The 25,934-nt window shown below is 38.7% G+C and overlaps 1 protein-coding gene across 7 annotated transcripts in view; it reads left to right on the top strand.

The window, feature by feature from the left end:
* Positions 1–22,195, top strand: part of KITLG (KIT ligand) — an 88,433-nt gene extending 66,238 nt beyond the window's left edge. For 4 of the 7 annotated variants that reach the window (XM_022552411.2, XM_022552410.2, XM_089921099.1 and 1 more), the window contains 2 exons: positions 8,066–8,175; positions 8,554–9,884. In XM_022552411.2, coding sequence (XP_022408119.1) covers positions 8,066–8,175; positions 8,554–8,724 — 281 coding nt within the window. In that variant the 3' untranslated portion in view covers positions 8,725–9,884. The other 3 variants (XM_022552412.3, XM_022552409.3, XM_089921098.1) reach the window with 3 other exon arrangements.
* The last annotated feature ends 3,739 nt before the right edge of the window (positions 22,196–25,934 follow it).

The raw sequence follows: 25,934 nt of genomic DNA, 5'->3' as shown, positions 1-25,934 counted from the left end.
TTGGATATACTAAGTATCCTGATCCTCTAGCCTCATGGCAACTGTAGGGGGGAAAAATTCATCCTTTGATCTTAGCTAAGAAAGTCATCCCTTAAGACTTAGTAATGGGGCACTCTCATATGTTCAAGGACATCAAAGACCTATCTGTAAAAAGGAGTAATCAATTTAATACAAATCCACAATAGCAATGCTACAATTCAGAAATTAAAAGAAAAAGCTCTAAAATCCAATTTGTTTTGGATTTTTTGCCAACAAAACCTGACCTGAATTGTGATGAGCCTATTTATAATATTTATCTTTCTAAAGGTGAATATCTATGCATTTCACTAGGAAATATTAATGTGTTTGATTATAGGGTACTACCCAGACCTCATTGAAAATATTATATAATATACAATATTTACAGGACCAAACCTTCTAAGATCTAAAATTCTGAATCACATAACACATTGGATCTGAAAAGTTTTGAAGAGACACTTTGTATGTTAGTCAGTTAAGGTCTTTCCTACTAACTATGAATTTTATTAATCTTTCCAAAGAAGAAATTTTGTCTTCTTAAATTCTGTTTGTATTTCATTGATTTCTAATCTTATCTTTATTATTTCCCTACTTCTACTTTGGGTTTAATTTGCTCAATTTGTTCTAACTTCTTAAGTTCTTAAGGTAGAAAAAGTAGATCATTGACTCTAAACCATTCTTCTTTTGTAATATAAGCACATATATAAATTTCATTAAAAGCAGCTTTAGCTATATTCTACACATTCTGATATGTTGTGTTTCCATTATCATACCTTTAAAATACTTCTTTTAATTCTCCTTGTGATTTCTTCTTTGATTCATGGGTAATATAAAAGTGGGTTGTTGTCTAAAAATATGTGTTTTTTCTAGATATCTTATTATTAACTCCACTATTGTCAGAGAACATACACTGTAATCTTTTGAAATTTATTGAGACATTTTATGAGTATTATTCAAGTTTTGGGTGTAGCATTCTCAGATTTAATCCAAGTAGTTGATAGTGTTGTTTAGATCTTCTATATCCTTATTAAGTTTTTTGTCTAATTTTTTATTACCTACTGAGAGTGGGACATTAAAAATCTTTCCTTTTGGTTGTGGATTTGGTTATTTCTCCTTTTGGTTCTGAGTTTTTTGCTTCGTCTGTTTTGCAGGTCTACTATTAGGTGCTTATACATTTATTATTGTTCTGTCTTCCCTGATTAAGTGACCTTCATATCTTACTGCAATATCCCATATTAACTCTGGTAGAGCTCTTGTCTTGAAGTGGATTTTGTCTGACATTAGTAGAGCCAGCCTTTCTTCTGCTTACTGTTTTCATGTATATCATTTTTCTTCCTTTCATTTTCAACATATTGTCTTTATGTTAAAAGTACATGTCGTGTAGACAGGAGTCAAGTTGCTATTTTATCTAGTACTTTACTTTTAATTACAGTGTTTCATCTGTTTGTATTTAGTACAGTTATTGGTATGGTTGGATGTGGGTCTGCCATTTTGTTATTGGCCCCATTTGTTTATTGATACTCTGTTCCTCCTTTACAGACCTCTTTTGTGTTGTTGTTGTTTTTTTTCAGTGTTCTATTTTAATTACTCTGTTGGCTTTTCAACAGCACCTCTTGACGTCATTTTGTGGTTGCTTTAGGAATTACCACATACACCTTCACCTGTAACATTCTACTTAGAGTTAATGTTGTAGCACATCCAGAAACAATATAAGAACCTTGAAGCAGGATAGTTCCACTTGCCCACAACCATCTTTTGTGCTGTGTTGACATATATCTACATAGGTTATAAGCCCCACAATGCAGTCTTAAAATTATTATTTTAAACCATCATATGTCTTTTAAAGAAAGTAAGAGAAGGGAAAAAGAATCTTTTATATTTACCCACATATTTATTATTTCTTGTTACTCCTCATTCCCTCTTGTAAATCCAAATTTCTGTCTAGTGTTAATTCCTTTCTGGCTGAAGAGCTTCCTTTAGCATTTCTTGTAGTGCAGATCTGTTGCCACCAAAACAATTTTTTTTTCTTTTAATTGAAAAATGTCTTTGTCTTCAGTATTGCAGGTAGTTTTTACTAGACATGGAATTCTGGGTTAAAAGAATTTTTTTTCTGAGTCATTTAAAGATGTCACTCCATTGTCTTCTTGCTTCTGTTGTTTCTGACAAAAAGGCAGGCAGCATTTGTATGATGTTTTCCCTTGTATGTACTGGATCATTTTTCCCCTCTGCCTTTCAAAATTTTCCTCTGTTTAGGAGGTTAAAAGAGATGCACCTCGGAGTGGTTTTCTTGTTTGTCAAGCTTCTTGGATACGTAAGCTTATTTTCCTCAAATTTGGGGGAAATTTGGCCATAATTTTTCCAAACATTTTTTTCTTCATTCTCAGCTCCTTTTGAGAGGAATCACACACATGTAGAATCACACATGTACCAATCCCATATATGTTAGGCAATTTGATAATATCAGTCTCACAGATCATGGAGGTTTTGTTCAGTTTGTTTTTTTTTCCAACCTCTCTTCTCTCTAGTCTTCAAAGTGAATAATTTCAACCTATCTGTTTTCAAGTTCCCCGGCTTTTCTGACATCTCTAATCTAAATTTTTCTTCCAGTAAATTTTCATTTTGCCATTAAATTTTTTTAAATTAAGACTTTATTGTTTTAGAGCAGTTTAAGGTTCACAGCAAAATTGAGGGGAAGGTGCAGAGATTTTCTTACATACCCCCTACCACCACATACCCATAGCCTCCCCCATTATCAACATCCTCCACTAGAGTGGTCCAGTTGTTACAGTCGATGAATCTACATGGACACATCATAATCACCCACAGTCCATAGTTTACATAGGGTTCACTCTTGGTGGTATACAGTCTGCAGGTTTGATTCCAGTGTATCTTTTCATTTCTAAGTTTGTACTTTGTATTCTAGAATTTCCATTCGATTCTTTTTATATTTTACATTTTTCTGCTGAGATTTTTCATCTGCATATTCATTATAACAATATTTTGTTTTTTGGCCCTTGGATATAGTTATAACAGCTGCTCTAAAGTTCTTGTCTCCTAATTTCAACATGCAGGTCATCCCAGCTTGGTTTCTATTAACTGATTTTTTTCTCCCTGATTATGGGTCACATTTCTCTTTAGATGGCTAGTAATTTTTGAACATATGTTGGATATTATGTTGTTGAATATCTGGATTTTGTAGCATTCCTTCAGAGACTTTTGAGTTTTTTACTGGTAGGCAGTTCAATTCCTAGCAGATCAGCTTTATTTTCCTTCCCAGTCATGTTTTTTAAGCTTTCTTAGAGGGAGGCAAGAGAGTAGCTTTATTTCTAAGGCATAGAGTTTCTGAGATGTTTCTTGAGTACCTGGAAAATCTCTCCATTCTTGCTTGTCAGAACTCCTTCATCTCTGAATTGACTGCTAGGGTCTCTGTTAAAGTCATAGCTTCCCGGGCATTGTTTATTGCCAGGTTTTGTGAAGTCTTTCCCTGTGCCTGTACAGCTTATTAGTCAACCAATGACTTAAGGAGACTCCTCCAGAGACTTCTACCGCTCCTGTTCTGCACAGCTCCTTTCCCACAAATAACCCTGCCTCGTAAACTCCAGCTAGGGCAGCAACCCTGAACTTCATTCTCTGATTCCCTACCTCAGTGAGACTACTAAGTCTGAAGGTGCCTCCCAGCCAGAAAATCAGGACAGTCGTGAGCCTTACCACATGTGTTTTTTCCTCTCTCGGGGATTACACTCTTGGGCTGCCTCTTGGCTGATGTCTGAAAATAGCTGCCTCGTATAATTTGTTTAGTATAATAATTATTTAAGTTGGGAAGGCTAATCTGCTATAATCATGGTTGGAAGAAAAAGTCTTTTCTACTTACTTTAAAAGACAAACTGAATATAAAACACCTATTTGGTCCTGTACCTCTGAGTTTATAGGTACTTTTTAAATTGCAACATGAATGACCAGTCTTCTTTTTTCTTTTCCTTTCTTTTTTCTTCCTTTTTGTAAAAAATATGGGTCTTGCATAATCAGCTTTTGGCCAGGTGTTGTCACTCATGAATGAATATGGCACTTAGGTACCCATGCACAAGACTAGCTCTTATGTAGTGTACATTCTCGTAGGAGAAACAGACACAAATAAAAATAGTCATAGTATTTTATAATATATATTATTTATATTATAATATAATATGTATAATAGAAGTATGTAAAAGCTTTTAGTTGTAGCATAAAGGAGGTAAGACTTTTTCGGGAGTAGGGTCAGGGAAATTTGAAGAAAGCATGCTGGTTTTCAGGGATAAGACAGACCCCAAATGTGGCCAGGCTGGCCAGAGGACCAGTGCATATGAAGGAGGAATCCAGAGGTGTAATGCCCTCTCTGTAGCTTATAAGGGAAAATCATGGGATAATGTAAAAGTGTATAAGTTATCCAAAGGGAACTGTGTTTTCAAAGTTACAGTAATATCCTTAGTACCAAGCTAAAAGGATGTTTTTAAAATGATTGAGATTCTTACAGATAGTATATTTAAATAATAGGGAAGAAAATCCTTACTTTGGCATTAACTTACTCATCTTCCAGACAGTCTTGAGTCAGACTGCCTGGGTTTATATCCCAGCTCTAGACCTTGGCTAGCTATGTGACCTTGGGCAACTGTCTTAATCTCTGGAATCCTCAATCAAATGGAGGTTGATAATCTCTCCTTCACAGCTTTTCTGTGAGTTTTTGTTTTTGTTTTTGTTTTTTTGCGGCACGCGGGCCTCTCACTGCTGTGGCCTCTCCCATTGTGGAGCACAGCCTCTGGACGTGCAGGCTCAGCGGCCATGGCTCACGGGCCCAGCCGCTCCGTGGCACGTGGGATCCTCCCGGACCGGGGTACGAACCCGTGTCCCCTGCATCGGCAGGCGGACTCTCAACCACTGCGCCACCAGGGAAGCCCTTCTGTGAGTTTTAAATGAGTTAGCACATGTATACTTGGAGCTGTGCTTGATGTATAGTACATGTTCATCATTAATTATTAGAACAATGAGATCTAGCACCGAGGCTGGGTCAGTGGTGAGCTTTGAAGTGCCAGCAAGCCTGCGGTGAGCTTTGAACCTGAATCAAGGGAGAATACTGAGTTGCATACTTTTTAAGGACCAAGGAGAGAGCCATGTTCATAGGCATGGTCCCCATAAGCAGACTTACTCTACAAAGGAGTTCAGCAAAATTGTTGCACAGTTTTTTGTGTTCTGCGTTTGTAGAGATGTCTGATGTTATTCGTCAAACCACACAAATCAGTTCCCATAAATTTTGAACTGTGGACAGCTTTCATAATAATGAGATACAATTAACATGAAAACAACCCAGGAATTTGGGATTACTCAAATCCTGTCCAGATGAGCTCCACCACCCCATACACTTTCTGGGGCGATCTTTTCATAAAAGAAAAGCTTTGGCCCTAATACCCTTCATATGGGCCTTGAGGCACATAATCCAGATCTCATTGATCCCTGGCTGATAGCAGCAGTAGTAAGTATTGGGAGTCATGCCCTGGAGGCGTAAGCAAGCCTTTTCTGATAACATGAATTTTTCTCTCCCTGGAAGAGGAATGGCAGGATCACTGAAGAGAACCCAAGGCCTGGCTGTGAAGCCATTTGCTTTAACAAGAGAAATAAGCAAAGTGAGGTGACACCTCTGTGGGAGGGAGGTTCAGTTCCTGTGGGTCTGACCCCCTCCCTTCTCTCTCCCGCCGGAGGACTGCTGCTGCGTGTTAGTCAGATTCCAGAACTTTGTTCAGGGCCATAGTCCTAGGGGTGGAAGTTTAAAGTGGTTAAAAAGTCACAGTGCTCTGGTAGAGGATGGTGAGCTTTCTTTAGCCTCTAAAGAAACACCTCCCTCAGGGGCTGTCCTCCTACCTGAGAAAGATTTTGAGTGGGGAGTCCCAGAACACCTCACTCTGTAGTAAGCTCCTTTTGCTTATTGCTGGTGGGTGTGGTCTTTCCTCTGGTCTGATCGATGCAGTTCAAGATTTGGCTTTTGGATAGAATAAGAAGAGCAGGGTTTTAGCTGCCTTGATTCTGGGGCATCTGGCTGCCCAAACATAGGTAATGGAGTTCTCCATAGCACCATCTTAGCTCATTAGTTTTCCATTGGAGCTGGGGACAAAATATTAATAGCTTTCTTTGTTCTCTCTGTATATGTCTATGTATGTCACCTGGCCAAATCACAATCACATGCCAGCAATCCCAATAGACAGTGTGGGCCATCGTGGGTTGGCCATCAAGGAGAATTCAAACATGTCACTGGAATATAAACACAAACAGCCAAATTATTTACAGATAACGATATAAGCATTTCTAAAACGGTCGGAATTACGTGTTAACTCCAAATCCATTTCCTCGTAGAAAACACCTTTATAAATGGTAGTAAAATCCCTGACAAGTACACATAATCTTATATAACCCTTAAAATAGCTATATTATTGGAATAACAGTATTACTTCAGTTATACCAAATCCCATTTTATAACTAAGGCGTAATTTGGTGATAGAATTCATGTTGAGCTTTAATTTAAGATGCCTAAAACATATTTCCCATGGGGTTATAGGATGTGAGGTGGGCCAAAAGAGCTGTCAGTCTAGTCTTAAGGAAGTGATTCATGGTTATGTAAATGGAAGATTCCACTTCACCCAATGTCCCTTAGTATAAGGGACACCCATGACTCACTACATCTCCCCCCCCCCCATTTCCTACCCCAGCACACACACACAGACTTACTGTTTTGAGAGCCTCTTTGGAAACATAAGAATCATAGAATTAATGAATTTCCTGTACCAGGTTTACCAGTGGTAGGCAAATGGGCAATTTCTGTTCTCACTATAATAGATACCATTTGTTTCTTGCCTCTTCGGTTAAATCTATGAGTTTATTTTTCCATCTTAAATGCTGATACACATACAGTGGTTTGGTTCTTTTATATTATGTACTTTAGGTATTTTATATGTTAAATAGGTGACTATAGGCTGACACAGTACCCAAGTATCATTGCAAAATATCATAGCCCAAAACAGTCACTTTCCCTTGGATTGGTTTACATTTTGATCATACGATTGTTGAAAGTGTACAATTTCTAACTGTATTACATCTTCAAAAGAAAACTGAAAGTTTAACTCTCACAAGTTGACACATATGTGTCAATGTTTTCAAACAATTAAGCTGTTCCTTGTAAGGAGATAGACAGAAAAATCTGTCAAAATGTTAAGTTTTGTGTTGGGAACAAGAGACGCCTGGGGGAGATGTGTTGTTTAATTCCTGAATCATTCTGCTTCTCATGGAAGAGCAAAGCAGGGTAAAGGGAGGTGTCCCAAGTTAAACTCATGTGTGTGTCTTCTCTCTCACTAAATTACATATTTAGAGTCAGCTTAAGGAGACACTGGTACTTCCAGCCATTCTTTCATGTTCAGTAGTCTCAGGCTTTTGAACACAGAAAGTCTGAAAATTCAAACCTTTACTCCATGGTACAGTTCGGGGCCCTACCTGGCATCCAATAAATGTCAGCTGAGGATGTGATGAGGAGACACCATAATTCTAAACTTGAGGTCCCTAAAAGTACTCTAACCACAATGTACAGGTATTAACTTAATATTTGAGGCAGGCCGAACATAGCTTGATGCATGCATCCAGACCTTGATCCGGATTGCAAAATGTCTTCTTTAAAATTTCTTGGCAAGATGTGAAGTGTGAGAAAGTGAGAAGATATTAGAAGATAAAGGCATGGAAGATGGATTTGCTTGATGATATAAATCATTTGCAGGTATATGTCATCTGTGTTCCATATGGGTCCGCATTAACCAAGTCAAATAGCCCTCTGCCTGTGGGGTTTCTTTCTTTTTTCAACTTGTATCTTTTGGAGACTACATGGACTTGCATTGCAAGCAGGAAAATCAGCGTTTTAAATATTTTAAACAGATAGGTCAAGAGTACATTTCGGAAACAGTTGGGAACAACCACAGGATAAGAGCAAAACCTCTGGCATGGAGATACTGTGTTCACCATTGTACTGTTTAAATTACAGGGAAGGCCTCAAATCCCATTGAAGACTCCAACCTACAATGGGCAGCCGTAGCATTGCCAGCATTCTTTTCTCTTATAATTGGGTTTGCTGTTGGAGCCTTATACTGGAAGGTAAGTGTTGCTATTCTTTTTTTCTTTCCCCTTGATCACAAAATTTCTGAACTTTATATATTTATTTGTTCATACTATATTACATCAATGATTAGCTAACAAACTGCCCTTTTCTAAGAAAGGATCCTACCAAGAAAACAATATTTTTAATTTGCTTACTATTTAAATCTTTCAGTTTCTTTATTATTCTTTCATCTCCAACATCCTAAAAATGCTGAGTTGATAAAAACCGTGCATTTTTCATGATTTCTTATTGCAAAAGTATTTTTATATGCTGCATGCTGATGAACACAGAAGTGGAGACTGTTTATCTCTTAAATAGTACGTGATATATTGATATTTTTACAATATATGTATATATCACTGTTCTTTTCCCAGAAGAAACAACCAAATCTTACAAGGGCAGTTGAAAATATACAGATTAATGAAGAGGATAATGAGATAAGGTATTTTGTTTTACTAAATGTGTGCATAAGTAAGCTTGACCTTGCCACTTCACATACCGTGCATGTGCTCATAACCTCTTTAAGAAGTGTTTCACTCTCATGATGGCAGCTCCCAACTGATGTCTTCCAAGTTTTATCCACATTTCTGATCTCTCCTTGTCTCTTCAATCCTACATCTCCATTTACTTGGGAAATACCTTCATATAGTTGTCTTCATAACCCTTCTTATGGTATCATCTCTGCTCTCTTTATTTCTATAAACAGCAGAATCTTGCTCACGTTCCTGGTCATGGAGCTCAGGAGGCATGTTTGCTTATTCTCCTCTTTTCCACACTATAGCCAAGACATGCTTAGCTCTTTCTTTGGCAATAGTCATTATCTTCATCCATATCTTTATTATGTCTTGACTGAGTTGCTACCACAGAATCTTTCTTTTCCTCGGCCTTTCTAAACTCCACCTTTGTCTCATTCTCCTGTAAACCCCATTTCTTTTTCTTTTTTTTTTTTTTTTTCCGATTCGTGGGCCTCTCACTGCTGTGGCCTCTCCCGTTGCGGAGCACAGGCTCCGGACACACAGGCTTAGCGGCCATGGCTCACAGGCCCAGCCACCCCGCGGCATGTGGGATCTTCCCGGACCAGGGCACGAACCCGTGTTCCCTGCATCGGCAGGCGGACTCTCAACCACTGCGCCACCAGGGAAGCCCTAAACCCCGTTCTTAATATCACTTCCTTGTCAAGATACTTTCAGTTATTTTTCTCTTGCATACTTCATATATTTGACCTCACTCTGGCTTTCAGAGCCCTTAATTTTTCTCAACCTACTCAGTATTTTATTCAAAGCCAAATACAAAAATTGTTTTGTGAGACCTTGCCACTTATGGTGGCTGACGCTGATCACTTTTTTACCCTATCCCATACTGCTCCAGGACCAATGCTTTGATTTTACATTCAGTTATAGTTTTCATTTGGCATGTTATTTTCTCTTACGCTGCATGTGTACATATTCACAAATTAAGTGCATATAAGCATTTTCCGTATGTGCATATGCGTAGAGAATTTTTTAACTACTTGGGGAGACTATGTGGAAGCAGATGAAGTCTTCCCTCTTCCCTACAGTAATATTATGAAGGTAAGCTTCCCACTCAATTTTGCTATCTTTTGCTACTGTATTTACAGAAAAATAAAAACTGCCCTTTACAATGCCCAGATCATGGTTACTTCAGAATCTCTGTCTAAATGCAAATAAGCATGTTTCTTATTCTTTTTCAGTATGTTGCAAGAAAAAGAGAGAGAGTTTCAAGAAGTGTAATTGTGGCTTGTATCAACACTGTTACTTCGTACATTGGTAAGTATTAAGAATTCAAGCTAAAAGATATAACAAGAACTATACAGCATCCTAGACACCAAAATTTATTAAGTCTTCTATCAAGCTGGGGTCAGTAATGTTAGCTGAAGCTGTTATGTAATTGAATTGTACATTCTCAAGTTTTGAAAGGCAAGCAGTATTATTCCAGTTTAGTGGATTCATCTTGTATGGGAGATATACAAAGCATTAACAGTTGAGCGTTTCCTAATTTTTTTCTTTTTTGGCTGTGCCACTGGGACTTGGGGGATCTTAGTTCCCCAAACAGGGGTTGAACCCGTGCCTTCAGTGAAAGCATGGTGTCCTAACCACTGGGCAACCAGGGAATTTCTGAGTGTTTCCTATTTTTGAGGCCAGAAAATAAATTAGACAAGGGGCAAAATAAAATATTTTGGACTAAATTGGACTAAAATAAAATATTATTAATAGAAGAAGAATAAATAAAATCAACTTCAATTAGGTGTGATTAACATGATAGGAAAAGTATCTCATTTTTTAAATGCTGAAACAAGCGAAAATCAAAAACATTGCCCTGCTATTTTAAGGAAAAGTAGAAAAGGTCAAAATTCCATACAGTAAAAAAAAAAAAAAAAAATCCCATACAGTAGGAGAGGGAAATTGTCAAGGTAAAGTGCCACCTGCCACATGACATAATACTTGTGCCTCATCACAGTCCAGAGCCCAGGACACACTGAATATAAACCGGGGACTGATAACCTGTTGTGATTGTGTGGGTCTGTGAAGGGCCTGGGGAGAAGGGAGACTAGGAAAACATGACCAGAGGGCGCTGATGTTTATACCTCCTCTCCCCTCTCCTGTCTACTTTCTCAACTCCCAAGCTGCAGACGCGGTGCAGGGAGCACCCTGAATGGCACTAACCTGATCCAACGTCATGCATGCTCTTCCCATTTGTACTTCTGCCAACTCACTGTTAATTCTGTTCTGCTCATGAACCCCCATTTATTACAGTGGTGTATAAGTGTTCTTTCATCTTCCTAAATCTTCAGTTCTTCCCCTGCACTCCCTCGTGGTTAGAGGATCATTTACTCGCCCGATTATTATAGACATGGTCTCTGGTGAGCTTCACCTTTTCCTTACAGGTCACTGTCCTTCCAGCTTTCCCTTCTGTCCCAGATTCAGAGATTTCTCTCTAGATTGAACCTTCCCCAGGGAAACTGGGTCACAGAGCCTTTGTCTCCTCCAGGAACTCACTTTTATCAAACATCATTTTTCAACAACCCAAAATAACATCATATAATAATAGTAATTATGTCGCATATGCCTCTAACACTTTAACCCTGCTATTACACAGACTTCATTTTTGCCTTGAATCATGCCCTTGATCACCACGTCTGGAGCACGAATAGCACCCTCTCTTCTGCTCCCGTCCTAGCTCACCTCTAGCCCCATGTTTCCTGTCAAACACTGTAAAGGAATAAACCCTTCACTTGACCCATTTTATTTTCGGGTGCAGTATTCCCCAAGCTGAAATCGTTGTTATTCCAAGAAACATTTCTTTGACCTCCAATCCCAGTACAAACCTACTGTTTTTTCCCCATCTGCTGTTTCACTTCCCTTAAGCCAGACATCCACCAACTACACATTAAATGGTTAATTGAACCTTAAAGGCTCAAGTAATGTTCTCTGTGGTTTGCTTTTCGATGGCATCACTGGGATCCTGTTTCGGCACGTAGGTGATGTGGTGTTTAATTGTGGCATTTGTCCTGTGACATTTGGGAAATGGATTATGATGGAAAAGCCCAGGGCACTTGTCTAGGAGAAAGAAAGATGGCATTTTAAAGCAGCTGTAGTCAAGCAACTTACACATGCTGGTCAGGGAATATACAAGGACAGGAAGTGAGTCTGTCTGGTTCTTGCTATATCTCCTCACAAGTACCTCACTTGTTGCCTAAGCAATGTAGGCGCTCAATAAATGTCTGTTGAAGTGACTGAGTGAATAAATAAACCCTAAATGAAAATCTTACCAAGTGGTAAGGAAGATAGCTCTGCTGAAGTGGCCTTTTTTTTAAGGTTCTTTTTGTTTTGCGAGACGAATATGTTCTAGAGACCTGCTATACAACATAATGCTTAGAGTTAAAAAAACTACATTGTGTATTTAAAACTGTGTTCAGAGGGTAGATCTTGTGTTAAGTGTTCTTACTGCAATAAAATAAGATGTTTTAAAACAATCTTTTAAAAAGTGCAGTAAGGTTTATTTTTATCTTGTATGTGTATGTGTGTGTTTAATTTGCTGATTTTGGTCAGTAGGACAGCAAAGTATGTACAGCAAGGGGGAGTACAGTCATATGGGAAATGGCTAAATTATTTTTCTTAAAATCTGAAATGTTACTCATATAATTAAACGAATGAAATTAGACAGGTTAAAGAAGCCCCAAATTGTTTAGAAATAAACTCATCACATATCATTGAGGAGCTGGTGTAAAATAGATGACCTTACTTCTCACCATCTCTGCAAAGCTCTCTCAAGGCTCAGCTCAGAACCACCACCTCCAAAAAGCTAACTTCCCAAATGAAAGTAATCTCTCTTTTATGGCCCTCTAATTATATTTTGTATTACATTTCATACAATATTAATATGGTATTAGTTACCATTACTTACATAGGCGTTACTTACTCACAGCCACTTACATAGATGTTTTGTGTCCTCTTCTAAACCATAAGTTCTTAGAGGACAGGATTGGTTTCTGAATTTCATTTTGGAATCCCATTAAACTATATAGTTTACACTTTGCACATGCAAGGATGAATGTATCTGTTGAATAAATGAATGGAGAGATGGATGAATACCTCGGAGAACTGCAGTAACGTGAGAATAAAATTTATGGAGTAAAAACAAAAATAGACGTGTGTAGGTAGAAGTAAATAAGAATTCAAATACTGAGGGCAAGATAGATAAAAGGAAGAAAAGAGAAGCAGCTCATTATCATGAATCTGCAAACCCCGAAGTCAAAATATATATGTATCATTTGTAACCATTTATTGAGTACCCATCGTATAGAGAAAGCCTGTTCCTTGTACCAACAGAGGTTTGGTAAAACCTGCCAAGGAAATTTGAGTATAATTTGGGGAAAGGGATGTGGTGGAGGGAAAGGCTTGGGAGAACAGACTATGACATGGTAGGAGAGGAAATATGCCAAGAAATAAGAAGAACAGTAGTAAAAAGTACCAAGATAGAAATGAAATATGGAGCTGTAATTATATATTTTAAAAATTGGATATAATTTGGATTATAGTCATTTTCTTGCTTCACAAAAAAAGGGGAAAATATAAGGAATGACTCAGGTTTGCGGCAAGGATTTCTCCCTGAAATAGAAGTTTCATGAACTAAAACAAATTAAACCAGGACAAATATTGGAACACTAGAATAGAAAACATATGGAATAGTTCTCCAACCTATAATTGGAAAATGAAGAGGAGGACTTGATATTTTAAATACAAGGAAGGAATGTAGATAATGACCCAGAAACAAAAGAAGTTGCCTCTAAGAGAAAATATACAAAAGCTGTGTTTATTCGACATCAAACGTGAAATTATCTCTGCAAGAAGTTAAAAATGTATTTAGTCAACTAGCTAATGACAAGTATACGTATGTGGCATCCCAGAAGAATTTTTCATTTATTGGGTTGCGTGTAGCACAGTTTAAGAGAAAGAAATAGAGTAGATCATAGCACAATTTTACTCTTCATTCTAACCACAAATGTGACACCAACAAGCTCTAGTACGTGCATTGTTGGATGCAAAGCTTAATATAACCTAGTTCTGTCCTCAAATTGCTTATGGCCTACAAAAGGAGATAAGACATATGCATAATAACCTATTTTAAAACAGACTAAAGGAGATTTTGGTTAAAAAACAACAAAAGAAGCTGACAAAGAAATGCAATAAGGAGTCAAAGGCAAAGCCACTGCATATGGTTGTAGAGGATGTGCCCTGAACATAGCTCTAGATAATGACTGGTACAGATGGCATCCCATAGAATTGTACCACCCATATACAATTGTCTTATTTAACAGGAGAGAGAAATCATTCGGAGAAAGGCTTTATTGTAAGGGTGATGGGGGTGGCATTTGTATGAAACTGGATCTTGGATGATTGCTAAAATTTTACTGGCAATAGGGAAGGGGTAAATCCAGATACTGCAAATGGCATAAGTTAAATCAGGGAGCTGAAAGTACAGACTGTGTTCAAGAGTTTGTACAGCTGGACTCCAGTAGAAGTACACATAAAGGGTTAAAATGCTGAGAAAGGATGGGCATCAGTTTGAAACAGGGTCTGAATTCCAAGTACAGGGGTTACACTTTATTGAGTAATATAAGGAGTTGTTGGAGGGTTTAGAAAAGACGTAATACAATCAAAGCAGAGGTTTAGGAAAGTAATCAGACGTTGGCATGGCCAGATGGATGGGAGTGGTGACCTGGAATCAAGGAGTCCACTTAGGAGGCCAATCTTCAAAACAGATGTGAGAGAATGACAACCTGAACTAGGGTCACAGCCATGGAAATAGGAAAGCATAGGCCATTTTGGAGTCACTGCAGTAAAAGAATAAGTCCTAGTTCCTGATGGGATGTGAGGCTTGACATCACAAGCAGTAATCAGGGATGATTTGGAGCCTATGGGACTAAACAGATGGCAGTGCCAACAGAAAAAAATGGGAGAAGGAGCCGTTAGTAATTATTAACCAGTGGCCAAATATGCTTCACTGGAAATTCAGAGTACAGTAAGGGCTGCAAATAATAGATTGGGGATGGGGAAGTCATCCACAAAGAATTTTAATTGAGACCTTGGGAGAAGGACCGTGTAATCACGGAGAAGGCCCAGTTTGGTTGACGGTAAATAGCATGAGTTTGTAGATACTGAGATGGCGGTGTTTAGGGACTTATCGCAGCATGGTAAGTGTAGAAAGTAATTTTTTTTTTTAATTTATTTTATTTATTTATTTTTGGCTGTGTTGGGTCTTCGTTGTGGTGCACGGGCTTCTCACTGCAGTGGCTTCTCTTGTTGCAGAGCACAGGCTCTAGGCGTGCGGGCTTCAGTAGTTGTGGCACGCAGGCTCAGTAGTTGTGGCTTGTGGGCTCTAGAGCACAGGCTCAGTAGTTGTGGCACACGGGCTTAGTTGCTCCGCAGCCTGTGGGGTCTTCCCGGACTAGGGCTCGGACTCATGTTCCCTGCATTGGCAGGCAGATTCTTAACCCCTGGGCCACCAGGGAAATCCCTAGAAAGTAATTCTTCCTATAATTAGGCTGGTGGAGAGATTCATAAAAGAAACACAACCTGGAAGTTTCCAGTAGATCTAAGACAGAAGAAAGTCGATCCTAGAATTGGAATAGGGATGAGGGCAAGTTATGCTGGGACATTTATTGCACAGGACTCAATAATGGTCGGTTACCAATGGCCAGATCTTTGACTCTTTACCACATATTTCCTAAGAATTTTGAAGGTTTTGGTTTGGAGCTCCCTCTGTGTAGATACATTGTGATGCAGAGGATTAGAAGGGATTAGACTTGGGTCTAATCTGCACCTTAACTAGCTGTAGGTTCCTGGATGAGTCAGTTGTCTTTTAACCCCTGATTCTTCAAATGTAATGGGGGGATAATAATACTCACCCTATTTATTTCATGAGGTTGTTGCCAGAATCCATGGTATTATTATAAAAATGGTAGTTTCGTTCTATGGGAAACTATTTGTTGGTTTTTACGTTTGTTTTCTTTGCTAAATGATCCAAAGACATAATCAGAATAGATTTCCAATCTTGCTTCTCTACGCTTACGTTTAGAGTTTCAAGTTATTTGTAGCTTTTTCAAAAAATATATATATATTTTGCTTTTCTGTGATTTCCTTCTGCTTTTCTAACCAAGTTTTATTTTTAAAATATCTGCTAGGTAATTTGCATTTCTGAAATTTGCTCTTAATGCCTGTTAATTTTTCCTTCAGTATTTAATTCTGCTTTCCTAAATACAGGTTTTCTATTTTTTAGAGTTCTCTGTTTGGTAAATTGTCATGTAATATGGTTTTTAGTATATTATTACATTTTATATATTTACATTTTCAATATATTACACTTAATGATTGCATACATTTCATATATTACATTAGAGTAATATACATTTAGCATATTACTGGAAAAAAACACTGTACTTCTTATCACTCATACTATAAAGTTTTATATATAGCCTATGTAATGATTGCAAACATTTTAAAACCAGTGATCTCTGGTTCTGGGATTGATAAATAAGGACAAAATAGGAAAAGAGTAGGGAAGAAACTAAATGCAAAATACACATTTATTTAGGGGTTGTGATTGAAAATAGCATGCAAATGCTGCCTATAATTTTTTTTAAAAAAGATAAGGAAGTACAAATACTTCACTTGAAAGTTGAAAAATCTGAAAGCTGAGTCCAAAGCTCAGTGGTTTAACACCAGCACTGAAAAGCTAAAACAGAGTCTGGCTTTCATGCTTCAGCAAGTACAGTAAGCTGTGCTGAGGCCAAATGAACTTCCCCAGAGGCTTTGTCAGGAATGTGGTGCCAGGATTTCTATCTTTCTTCTTCTGGCTGACAGTACTGAAGGAGATCTTACTGCTGCTATTTCCTCAGTTGGGAGAAGTGATTGCTAGAACCTGGCTAGGCAGTCAGGATACTGGCACTGATCTGTGGCTAGGAGGCTGTCATTTGTGGATGGCCTCTGATCAGCCTCTCCACCTGTCCCAGATATCTCTTTCATGCCACTCCATCAATCTCCACTTCTCCACTCTGAACACCGCCATTGTTCTTCAGACCCTCTCCCCTCACCACCTGTTTACAACCTCTTCGAAGCCTTGTTAGAGAAATTCAAGGCTACACAGATTGATAACACTCTTATCAGAAATGGAGATAATCTGTGCTGTGCTTGGGGGTATGAAAGCCACAGGGTATTCATTCATCCACTCTATGTTCAAGAAATATTTATCGAGTACAAGTGGCCCCCTCCAGCGCTCTGCAAACGTAGAGCATTCCAATGAAACCTGTCTTAAACCAAAACGGCTTAAAGCAAAGAAGCAATCACCTTAGGATACATCTTGCTAATGGGACGCATAAAATAAATCGAGGTAAAGCACAGATGCTCATAGACACAATTCAAAGTTATGGTGGCTTTATGCTGAGAGGCTAAGTGTAGTTCCGGGGAAGGAACTTGGCGGTGCCGCTCTCACTGCTGGCGGTGCACACTGCCTCTGTGGGCTCACTGCAGAACAAACCCTGAATGCGACGGTCTCTTTTTACCTTTTTTCATAAAAGCAGAAATCCTCTTTGGATTTCTTTCGTTTGTCGAAAACAGGTACTAAAGTAGGTCTTTTGTAAAAGCAAAGTGGTGTAAAGGGAACTTTGAAAAGCAGGGGACACCCCTATCTATTTTGTACCAGGCACTGTTCTAGGTGTTGGAATACAGCAGTGAAAAAGATAAACAAAAGCTCTATGTTCCTCATGGGGCTTACATTCTAATGGGAAGAGACACTCAGTAAACAGTAAGATCATTTCAGATTATGTAAAATGTTACTAGGGAGATCAGCAAGTGACTGATCACTGCATCTAGGAAACATTTGTCAAGTTATTTTAGGCTGTGTAAGTGAAGCATGCATTGTAAATCTATTACTCATTCTGTAGTCATATGAATTCAGCTACTAAAAATGAAAAGAAGGTAGAAAGCAGATATGCTATAATCTCTCTTTTTTCTTCTCTAGGCGGGTAACAGTTCATGTTTGCTTCATAAATGAAGCAGCTTTAAACAAATTCCTATTCTGTCTGGAGTGACAGACCGCATCTTTATCTGTTCTTGCTACCCATGACTATGTGGATGATTCAGAAATTGGAACAAAGTGTTTTACTGTGAAACTGGCACTGAATTAATCATCTATAAAGAAGAACTTGCACCGAGCAGGACTCTATTTTAAGGACCTGGGGGATCTGTGGTCTCAATTAGAACTTGCAGCTGATGTTGGGAGAGAAAACACGTGTCCCAGACTGCACGTACCGTTTTGCATGCCTCCAGAAACGTCTAATTGTTGAAAAACCACATAGCTTTATTTCACAGTTACAACCTGCAGTTCATAGTTATCTTGGTCTCTGCAAGTAGACTTCAGCCTGGATAGTGGGGGGGGGGGGGGGGTGGGTCATCATTTTTATCAAAGGGATCTAGAAAAAATTCAAAAAACAAAAATTCCATAGCATCAGCCACTGTTCATTTAGAAAGCAGTGGGAAAAGAGGGTGGGGGTAGGGGCAGGTCAGCCTTATAGCTGCTGATCAGTGAATGATATGGGTCTGAGCTTGGTCTCTTTCTGACAGAGTGTGCTCAACCGTATCCCACTAGACAAATGGACATGGTTGTCTGACTTTAGTCATGCAGGGGAGCCAGTACTGAATTACACAACAGTGATGCCTTTGCAGAGGAGAGACTCCGAAAGAGTCATCACACGAAGAAGCTGTGGACACTGCCCAGCAGAACAGTCTGCCGAGGAGGGCATCTGGCACCCCTGGTGAAGTCAGCCTTTGCCCTTGACCACTATGGCGTGTACAAATTGTGCTTGCAAATTATCTTACAAAATGTTTATATTCTAAAACTATCACAGAGTTATGTAAAGGGACTTAGGAGAAATCACTGAATGTATGGAGGCCGCATTTTCAATTTCTGCTGTGGGAGAGAGTAAATATAAATTATGATATTTAGTATCTATGGTTAGATAACCACACACATGCTAATATGGGTGTTGAAAACTAGGTGACTTGGCTTTTACAAGAATGCAGGGGATCAGGAAACTTTAGTTATTTATAGTATAATCACCATTATCTGTTTAAAGGATCCATTTATTTAAAATCAGGCACTCTGTATTCATTAAGGTTTATGAATTAAAAATAAAAAGAAAGCTTTATGTAGTTACGCATGTCAGTTTGCTATTAAAATATGCGACAGCGTTTTTGTCATATTGAGTGAACTTGGCAGGAATTCCCAAGATGGACATTGCATTTTTAAACCAGAACTTGTAAGACATTAAGTGAATTTCCCTTGCCAATTTTTTTTATTTCAAAGGAACATCTGACTAAGGTCAAAGAATGATTTCTTTTGGTTTATTTTGATGAAGGTTCTTTTAATATATCACAAACGTACACATACAGGAATCCAAAGCTTTCCGTTCTAACTTGATCCTTGTGATAACATCATTGCCATGTCTATCACCATCACATGACTGTTTTCAATGCAGTGATAGAGAAGGGCATGAAAAACTGCTATCTTTCCTTTGTTTTCAAAAGTCCAAGAATTTCTAGTAGAGCTGGATTTTAGCTTATGTTCAAAGCTAATTCAAATACAACTCTAGTAAGTGGCCCTTGCTCTTTTTTATACCAAAGAGCTCAGATGATTTCTACGATCCCTCCTCTAAAGTGCTGTGGTTCCTCAAACACTAGTCATGTCTCTAAGATACAACCCAGATGCTTTGGGAAGTTGCATTAATTTATTCAGTCCCTCAAATATCCCATGGTACAACCAATTATATATAATAAAACCAGAGATCAATTTAATGGCTGAAAGGACCTGTCTCAGTGTGTGATATTGATTGTTTTGAAGAAAATAGACATAGATTAACATGAGTATGTGTGTAGGTCATGTGTCGATTGAGAAGATTGATACTTCTCAAGCTAATAGTTTGTTTCAGCAATGGTTTCAGTTTTTGTAAGTATGTAAAAATGCTGCTTAATGAGCTTTAGAGTACAATAGATGTACTTTTGTTCTCAAAGCTGGTAGCTGGGTTTTAACACAGAAGGACATGGTCCTAATTGATAGGGTTAAATAAACAAATTCAGCAAGTTATGAAATCTGGCATGGTAGGCGAGGGGAGATGTATTCTGCCTAATCAAATGTATTGGTTCATTGAGAGCTGTGTGGATTACCAATTTTTGAAACACTAAAATTCAGTAAAATACACGAACAATAGAAAAATGTTGAACATTACTTTGGTTGGTAGTTGCTTGGGAATGAACTGTCATACCTACTTGGAGATTAAAAAATATATATACATATATGTCTTTGCTTTATTTTACCCAATATGGGTTCTCAACATCCTTTATAAATCATGGAAAACTCACAACTGACATCTTAAACTGTGAAATCACCTTTTAAATTGGTGCCACGTATCTGATAGTTCTCTTTTGTAAAGTTTCAAAATTGTCTTTTAAAATGGTTTCAGAAGTCTGCAGATTCTAAATTATACTTTAGTGTAAAGTATAATTCAGCTTTGTACCTCTGTGGTAGAACCCAAATCTATAGAGAAACTGGCACTGATAAACGGTGCCTGCCCTGTGATATCAAAGCGTTGCTTGATTTTGTATTATAATCTGATGTGCTTACCACACAGCCACTTTCTGATGAATCAGAAACAAGTTATTTTTTTCAATACTTTAACAGAACAAGTACCCTATTCTCTTTGAAAAGGATTAACTATGTGAAAAATGACAATGTATGATAAAGTATGTTCACAATGAAAGATCTGCTTTTAGTAAGAATTAAAGTACTCTGGAGAAACTTTGTGGCATATTTTGGTATTCTAATTCAAATGAAGTTTTAAATTAATAGAAAACTCCACGCAGAATTCATGGATATTTCTTAATGTTTTTCTGAAGCTAGGTTCTGGTTTCAAAATGTAATTCCAGTATGGGGCTTTTAGCCATTCCCAACCTATTCTAATTTAACTAAGAAATATATTTTTCAAGAAGGCAGTTGGACATAGTGGGATGGATGTTAGGAAAAATTGTCAGGAGCTTCCACTCTGCCATTAACAGGTATTGGTAAATCACTGCCCTTCTTTGGCTCTCAATTTTTATTTATCTATATGGTGAAGTCAAGTCATACCATAGGTATGAGAGAAACCTATTGATATGTGACTGACAAAGATGATAAAATAGAGCTGAAACTATCGCATATAAAATATCCAACTCTGATCTCTGTGAATAAGCAATTTGAACATAAAAAGCTATGGCTGTTCTTGTTTGTAATGTAAATAGGGTCCATTCGTAAAAGTGAAAATCAGTCTCCTGTAGGGTGAGTCGGATAACCACTTACACAAGAGATGGCTTTTTCCGTTGCTTAAATAAACATTTTTGGATCACCTCTGAAGAATGAAAACCAAGAGTACATTTTACCCAGGAAAAGATGAGATGTGTGTAACATTTGGAAGTGTACCAAATCAAGCATTTAAATGCTCTCATTTTCTTAAAAGCTAAGAGCAGAAACTGTAAGATGCTCATAAAGTTTTTAAGTGCAAAAAGATACTTTCGAATCCATTTGGAGATGAGTAAACCATAAATTGTATTTCAGGATTGGAAAGTGGGATAAGAATTTTAGAGAAAGCCAGCTTGTTTTGAAACAGTATTATTCTGAAATTGGCATTAAAATATAAACATTCAGATTGAAATTCCAACCAGTTCATTTGTGGTGTTTGATCACACAGTTTATGGTGTTGCTGGAAATGCCTTTGTAAAGATAAAATAATGGTACTTTCATTTCCGAACAAGATACTGTTTTAGAAATAATCCATATTAAAATGGATATTCTTGATCCTAAAATGTTTCCTAAGCATCGTACATGTATTTATAACCGCCGTCTCCAATTACATCTTATGTTGTTTTTTAAAATAAAATTGTTTAAACTAAAAAACATAGTATTTTCAGTGAGCTATGACTCACTAAATAAAAATTTCCAATCAAAATACCCTATTCTCCTATATTCTAAGGATTAATGTGTGATTATAGTGTCCACTTGCCACTATTTTTTAAATCAATGGACTTAAAGTATTCAGACATTTAGATGGATGCACAGATATATTGCTAGTTCAGTCATAGATTGGAGTTTGCATATTGTAATGTAAATGTATGTCAACATTATTCTATAGTTTTATTATGACTGAAGTTAAATAAAAAAGGTTGTAAAATGTGATGTGTATGTACTGTATGTGTACTTTTAAAAATAGGTTTATGTCCTGACCCTTTTTTATACAGGTTTGAATTTGAAATTACATTATATATACACATACTTTATTGTTCTAAATAAAGAATTTTATGCACTCAAATTTGCCCTGTCATTATCTTAAAGTTATCACACATGTTCATAACATGGTTGAGCATTTAAGGTAAACTCAAAGTTTTCTATGGAAAACATCATTAATCTAGATTTTATTGTAATATGCACAAAAGGAGATAAATCATTTTATTCCAATAAATATGTATTGGTTAAGTAATCAAGGAAGATAGGTAAAGTAATCAAAGAAGGTAAAATTGAATTAATACACTGTTGGATCTCAAGGGGTTTCTAACTTAGTTGGGGAGAAGATAGGAAAACCACTGTCAACTGCATAAAGACACAGTGAAGTAATTACCTAAGTGCAAAACTGCGGTCTAGTTAACGTACTTGGGGCACACAGGAAGAAGAAATGGATAGACTAGGGATGATCATGGGGGAGTTGGTGTTTGGGCTAAGATTTACAAGGATGAGAAATTTTGATAAAGAAGGATAATTATGCCCAGCCTGAGCAGTGTTTTCCAAAGCAAGAAGTTTTAAAATTTCTCAATTTATCCCATCAAGTCCAATCCTGAGCATACAGTGTGTAAAGGGATACACAGTGAGATGAGACCAGAGCCTTGAATGCCACAGGAGGGCAGATTCTTCTTAGGGGCCATGCGAAGCCATTGCGTGTTTCTGAGAAGAGGGATGGAATGGCAAGATCATACACCATTATGGCTTATGTGGTTTAGGCAATACGTAATCATCCTGCCTAACCCCTGGTTGGTATTGGACTCCTGAGACCACATCCTCTAGATTCATGACATCACACTTATTCACCCACCATTTCTTTTTAGTTTCTTTGCTGATTTTTCCTCCTCTGCTCACGCTTTATATTACAAACTTCCATCAATATAAGCCTAGACGATAATAGCCTTGTAACTGATCGCACTCCTCCACTATTTAGCCCTTTTTCAATCAGTTCCTCATGTTAGAGTGAATAATATGGAGACAACTGATAATACTTTTCTCTGATTAAAACACTGAAATGGCTTCTCATTATTTTTCAGGACCAAACCCAAACTCAGCATGGTTTATGAGGCCCTCCTCGACACATCTTATAATTTTTTTGGGGGGGGGGGTGGGCAGGGGGTTGCTAATTGTTTGTTTTCCCCTTTAAGTTATAAACACATGAGGACTAGGACCGTGAAGACTTATATCATTGCATTCCCCAAATTTAATGCAATAATAAAGCATGGAATTGAAACAAAATTGGATCTGAATAGATATTACCTATTGCAATGTTCAATAAGTTAAAAGTTATTTTCTAAAACTTTTTATCATGGACAATTTGAAATATATGCAAAAGTAGAGTAGTGTAATGAACTTCCATGTAACCATAACCTAGCTTCAATCTTACTTAAGTGCTGAATGATCTTATTTTATCTAAGTCACCTATTACACCCCTTACCCACCACCCCTTTCATATTATTTTTAGGCTAATACCTACAAATATTTGACCTGTAAATATTTATATGTGTATCTCTAAATCATAAATTTTAGAACATAATACCTTTGTCACACCTAAGAAAAATTAAAAATTATTCCTTAATATCAAAGACCCAATAAGTATTCATATTTTATCTCACATCATCATGCATTGCAATATTGTACTACAGCAGAGTATAAAATAAAGGTAGAATTCTCCCTCCAACATTAAAGTTCTTTCCTCCACAGGAAAACAGGTATTTCTTGTTAACCCTCAGAAAAACTATGTGTACATACGTATTTATGTAATACTATTCTCTAACCTTACTTTTCCCATTTATTAGAAGAACGTGTAACACTCTGCATCAGCCCAGATGAACCTTTATCCACTACCATAGCCAGGAAATTATAGATGGACATTGCAATTGTACTATAATGTGTGCTTTCTGGAATTCCAGTCCATACTGAGCAAAATCCAATGTACTTTTAGAACTTTTCCTTCAAAATGAAAATGAGGCTCTCTTTTGAGGATATATCTGCCTCTTCAGCCCTCTCATTTGGTGGCTGTGTTTCCTCCATAACTGTCACTGGGTCTGGCAGTGGGTTCTCTGGTCCTCATTGCTGCTTCTGGGTCATGACTCCTTAATCCCTCCCAGATTTGAATCTCATGTTATCAGGTTACATACCCACTGCTATTCACTGTTGCTTTCATGTACTAACTCTCAGGTTCTTCTCCTTCATTTCTTGATGGTATGAGCACCTACTTCACTGTCACGCATCTGTACTCCTGTCTTATTTCTTGTGATTTTGATACACATATAAATGATCCTTTCGGCTGCGGCTGCTGCTTCTTCCTTATCCCCCTCCTCCTCCTTTTCCTCCTTTGGAGACTTTTATGAATCCAGCTTTTCTATATTCTAATGAGTAAGGTTTATTTTAAGAACATCATTAGAGATCCTAGAGGGGAAGATGGTGGAAGAGTAAGACGTGGAGATCACCTTCCTCCCCACAGATACACCAGAAATACATCTACACGTGGAACAACTCCTACAGAACACCTACTGAACACTGGCAGAAGACCTCAGACCTCCCAAAAGGCAAGAAACTCCCCCACGTACCTGGGTAGGGCAAAAGAAAAAAAGAAAAAACAGAGACAAAAGGATAGGGACGGGACCTGCACCAGTGGGAGGGAGCTCTGGAGGAGAAAAGGTTTCCACACACTAGGAAGGCCCTTCACTGGCAGAGACGGGGGTGGCGGAGGGGGAAAGCTTCGGAGCCACAGAGGAGAGCGCAGCAACAGGGGTGCGGAGGGCAAAGCGGAGAGATTCCCGCACAGAGGATCGGTGCCGACCGGCACTCACCAGGCCGGGAGGCTTGTCTGCTCACCCTATGGGGCGGGTGGGGCTGGGGGATGAGGCTCCGGCTTCCGGAGCGCAGGGAGACGACTGCGGTTGGCGGCGTGAACACAGCCTGCAGGGGGTTAGTGCACCACAGCTAGCCGGGAGGGAGTCTGGGGGAAATTCTGTACCTGCTGAAGAGGCAAGAGACTTTTTCTTCCCTCTTTGTTTCCTGGTGCGCGAGGAGAGGGGATTAAGAGCACTGCTTAAAGGAGCTCCAGAGACGGGCGCGAGCCGCGGCTAAAAGCGCGGACCCCAGAGACGGGCATGAGATGCTAAGGCTGCTGCTGCTGCCACCAAGAAGCCTGTGTGCAAGCACAGGTCACTATCCACACCCCCATTCCTGTGCAGCCACCACTGCCAGGGTCCCGGGATCCAGGGACAACGTCCCCGGGAGAACACACGGCGCGCCTCAGGCTAGTGCAACGTCACGCCGGCGTCTGACGCCGCAGGCTCGCCCCGCACTCCATACCCCTCCCTCCCCCCAGCCTGAGTGTGCCAGAGCCCCCGAAGCAGCTGCTCCTTTAACCCCGTCCTGTCTGAGCAAAGAACAGATGCCCTCAGGCGACCTACATGCAGAGGCAGGGCCAAATCCAAAGCTGAGCCCCAGGAGCTGTGAGAACAAAGAAGAGAAAGGGAAATCCCTCCCAGCAGCCTCGGAAGCAGCGGATTAAAGCTCCACAATCAACTTGATGTACCCTGCATCTGTGGAATACATGAATAGACAACCAATCATCCCAAATTAAGGAGGTGGACTTTGAGAGCAAGATTTATGATTTTTTCCCCTTTTCCTCTTTTTGTGAGTGTGTATGTGTATGCTTCTCTGTGAGATTTTGTCAGTATAGCTTTGCTTTCACCATTTGTCCTAGGGTTCTATCCATCTATTTTTCTTTTTTTTTTTTTTCCGGTACGCGGGCCTCTCACTGTTGTGGCCTCTCCCGTTGCGGAGCACAGGCTCCGGACGCGCAGGCTCAGCGGCCATGGCTCACGGACCTAGCCGCTCCGTGGCATGTGGGATCTTCCTG

The sequence above is a fragment of the Delphinapterus leucas genome, chromosome 11 (assembly GCF_059928025.1).
Source record: "Delphinapterus leucas isolate spDelLeu-1000000601 "Yukka" chromosome 11, BTC_Dleu_Yukka2, whole genome shotgun sequence".
Taxonomy (NCBI): Eukaryota; Metazoa; Chordata; class Mammalia; order Artiodactyla; family Monodontidae; genus Delphinapterus; species Delphinapterus leucas.
Note: the sequence above shows the minus strand (reverse complement) of the source record. Positions and strands in the feature narration are given on the sequence as shown.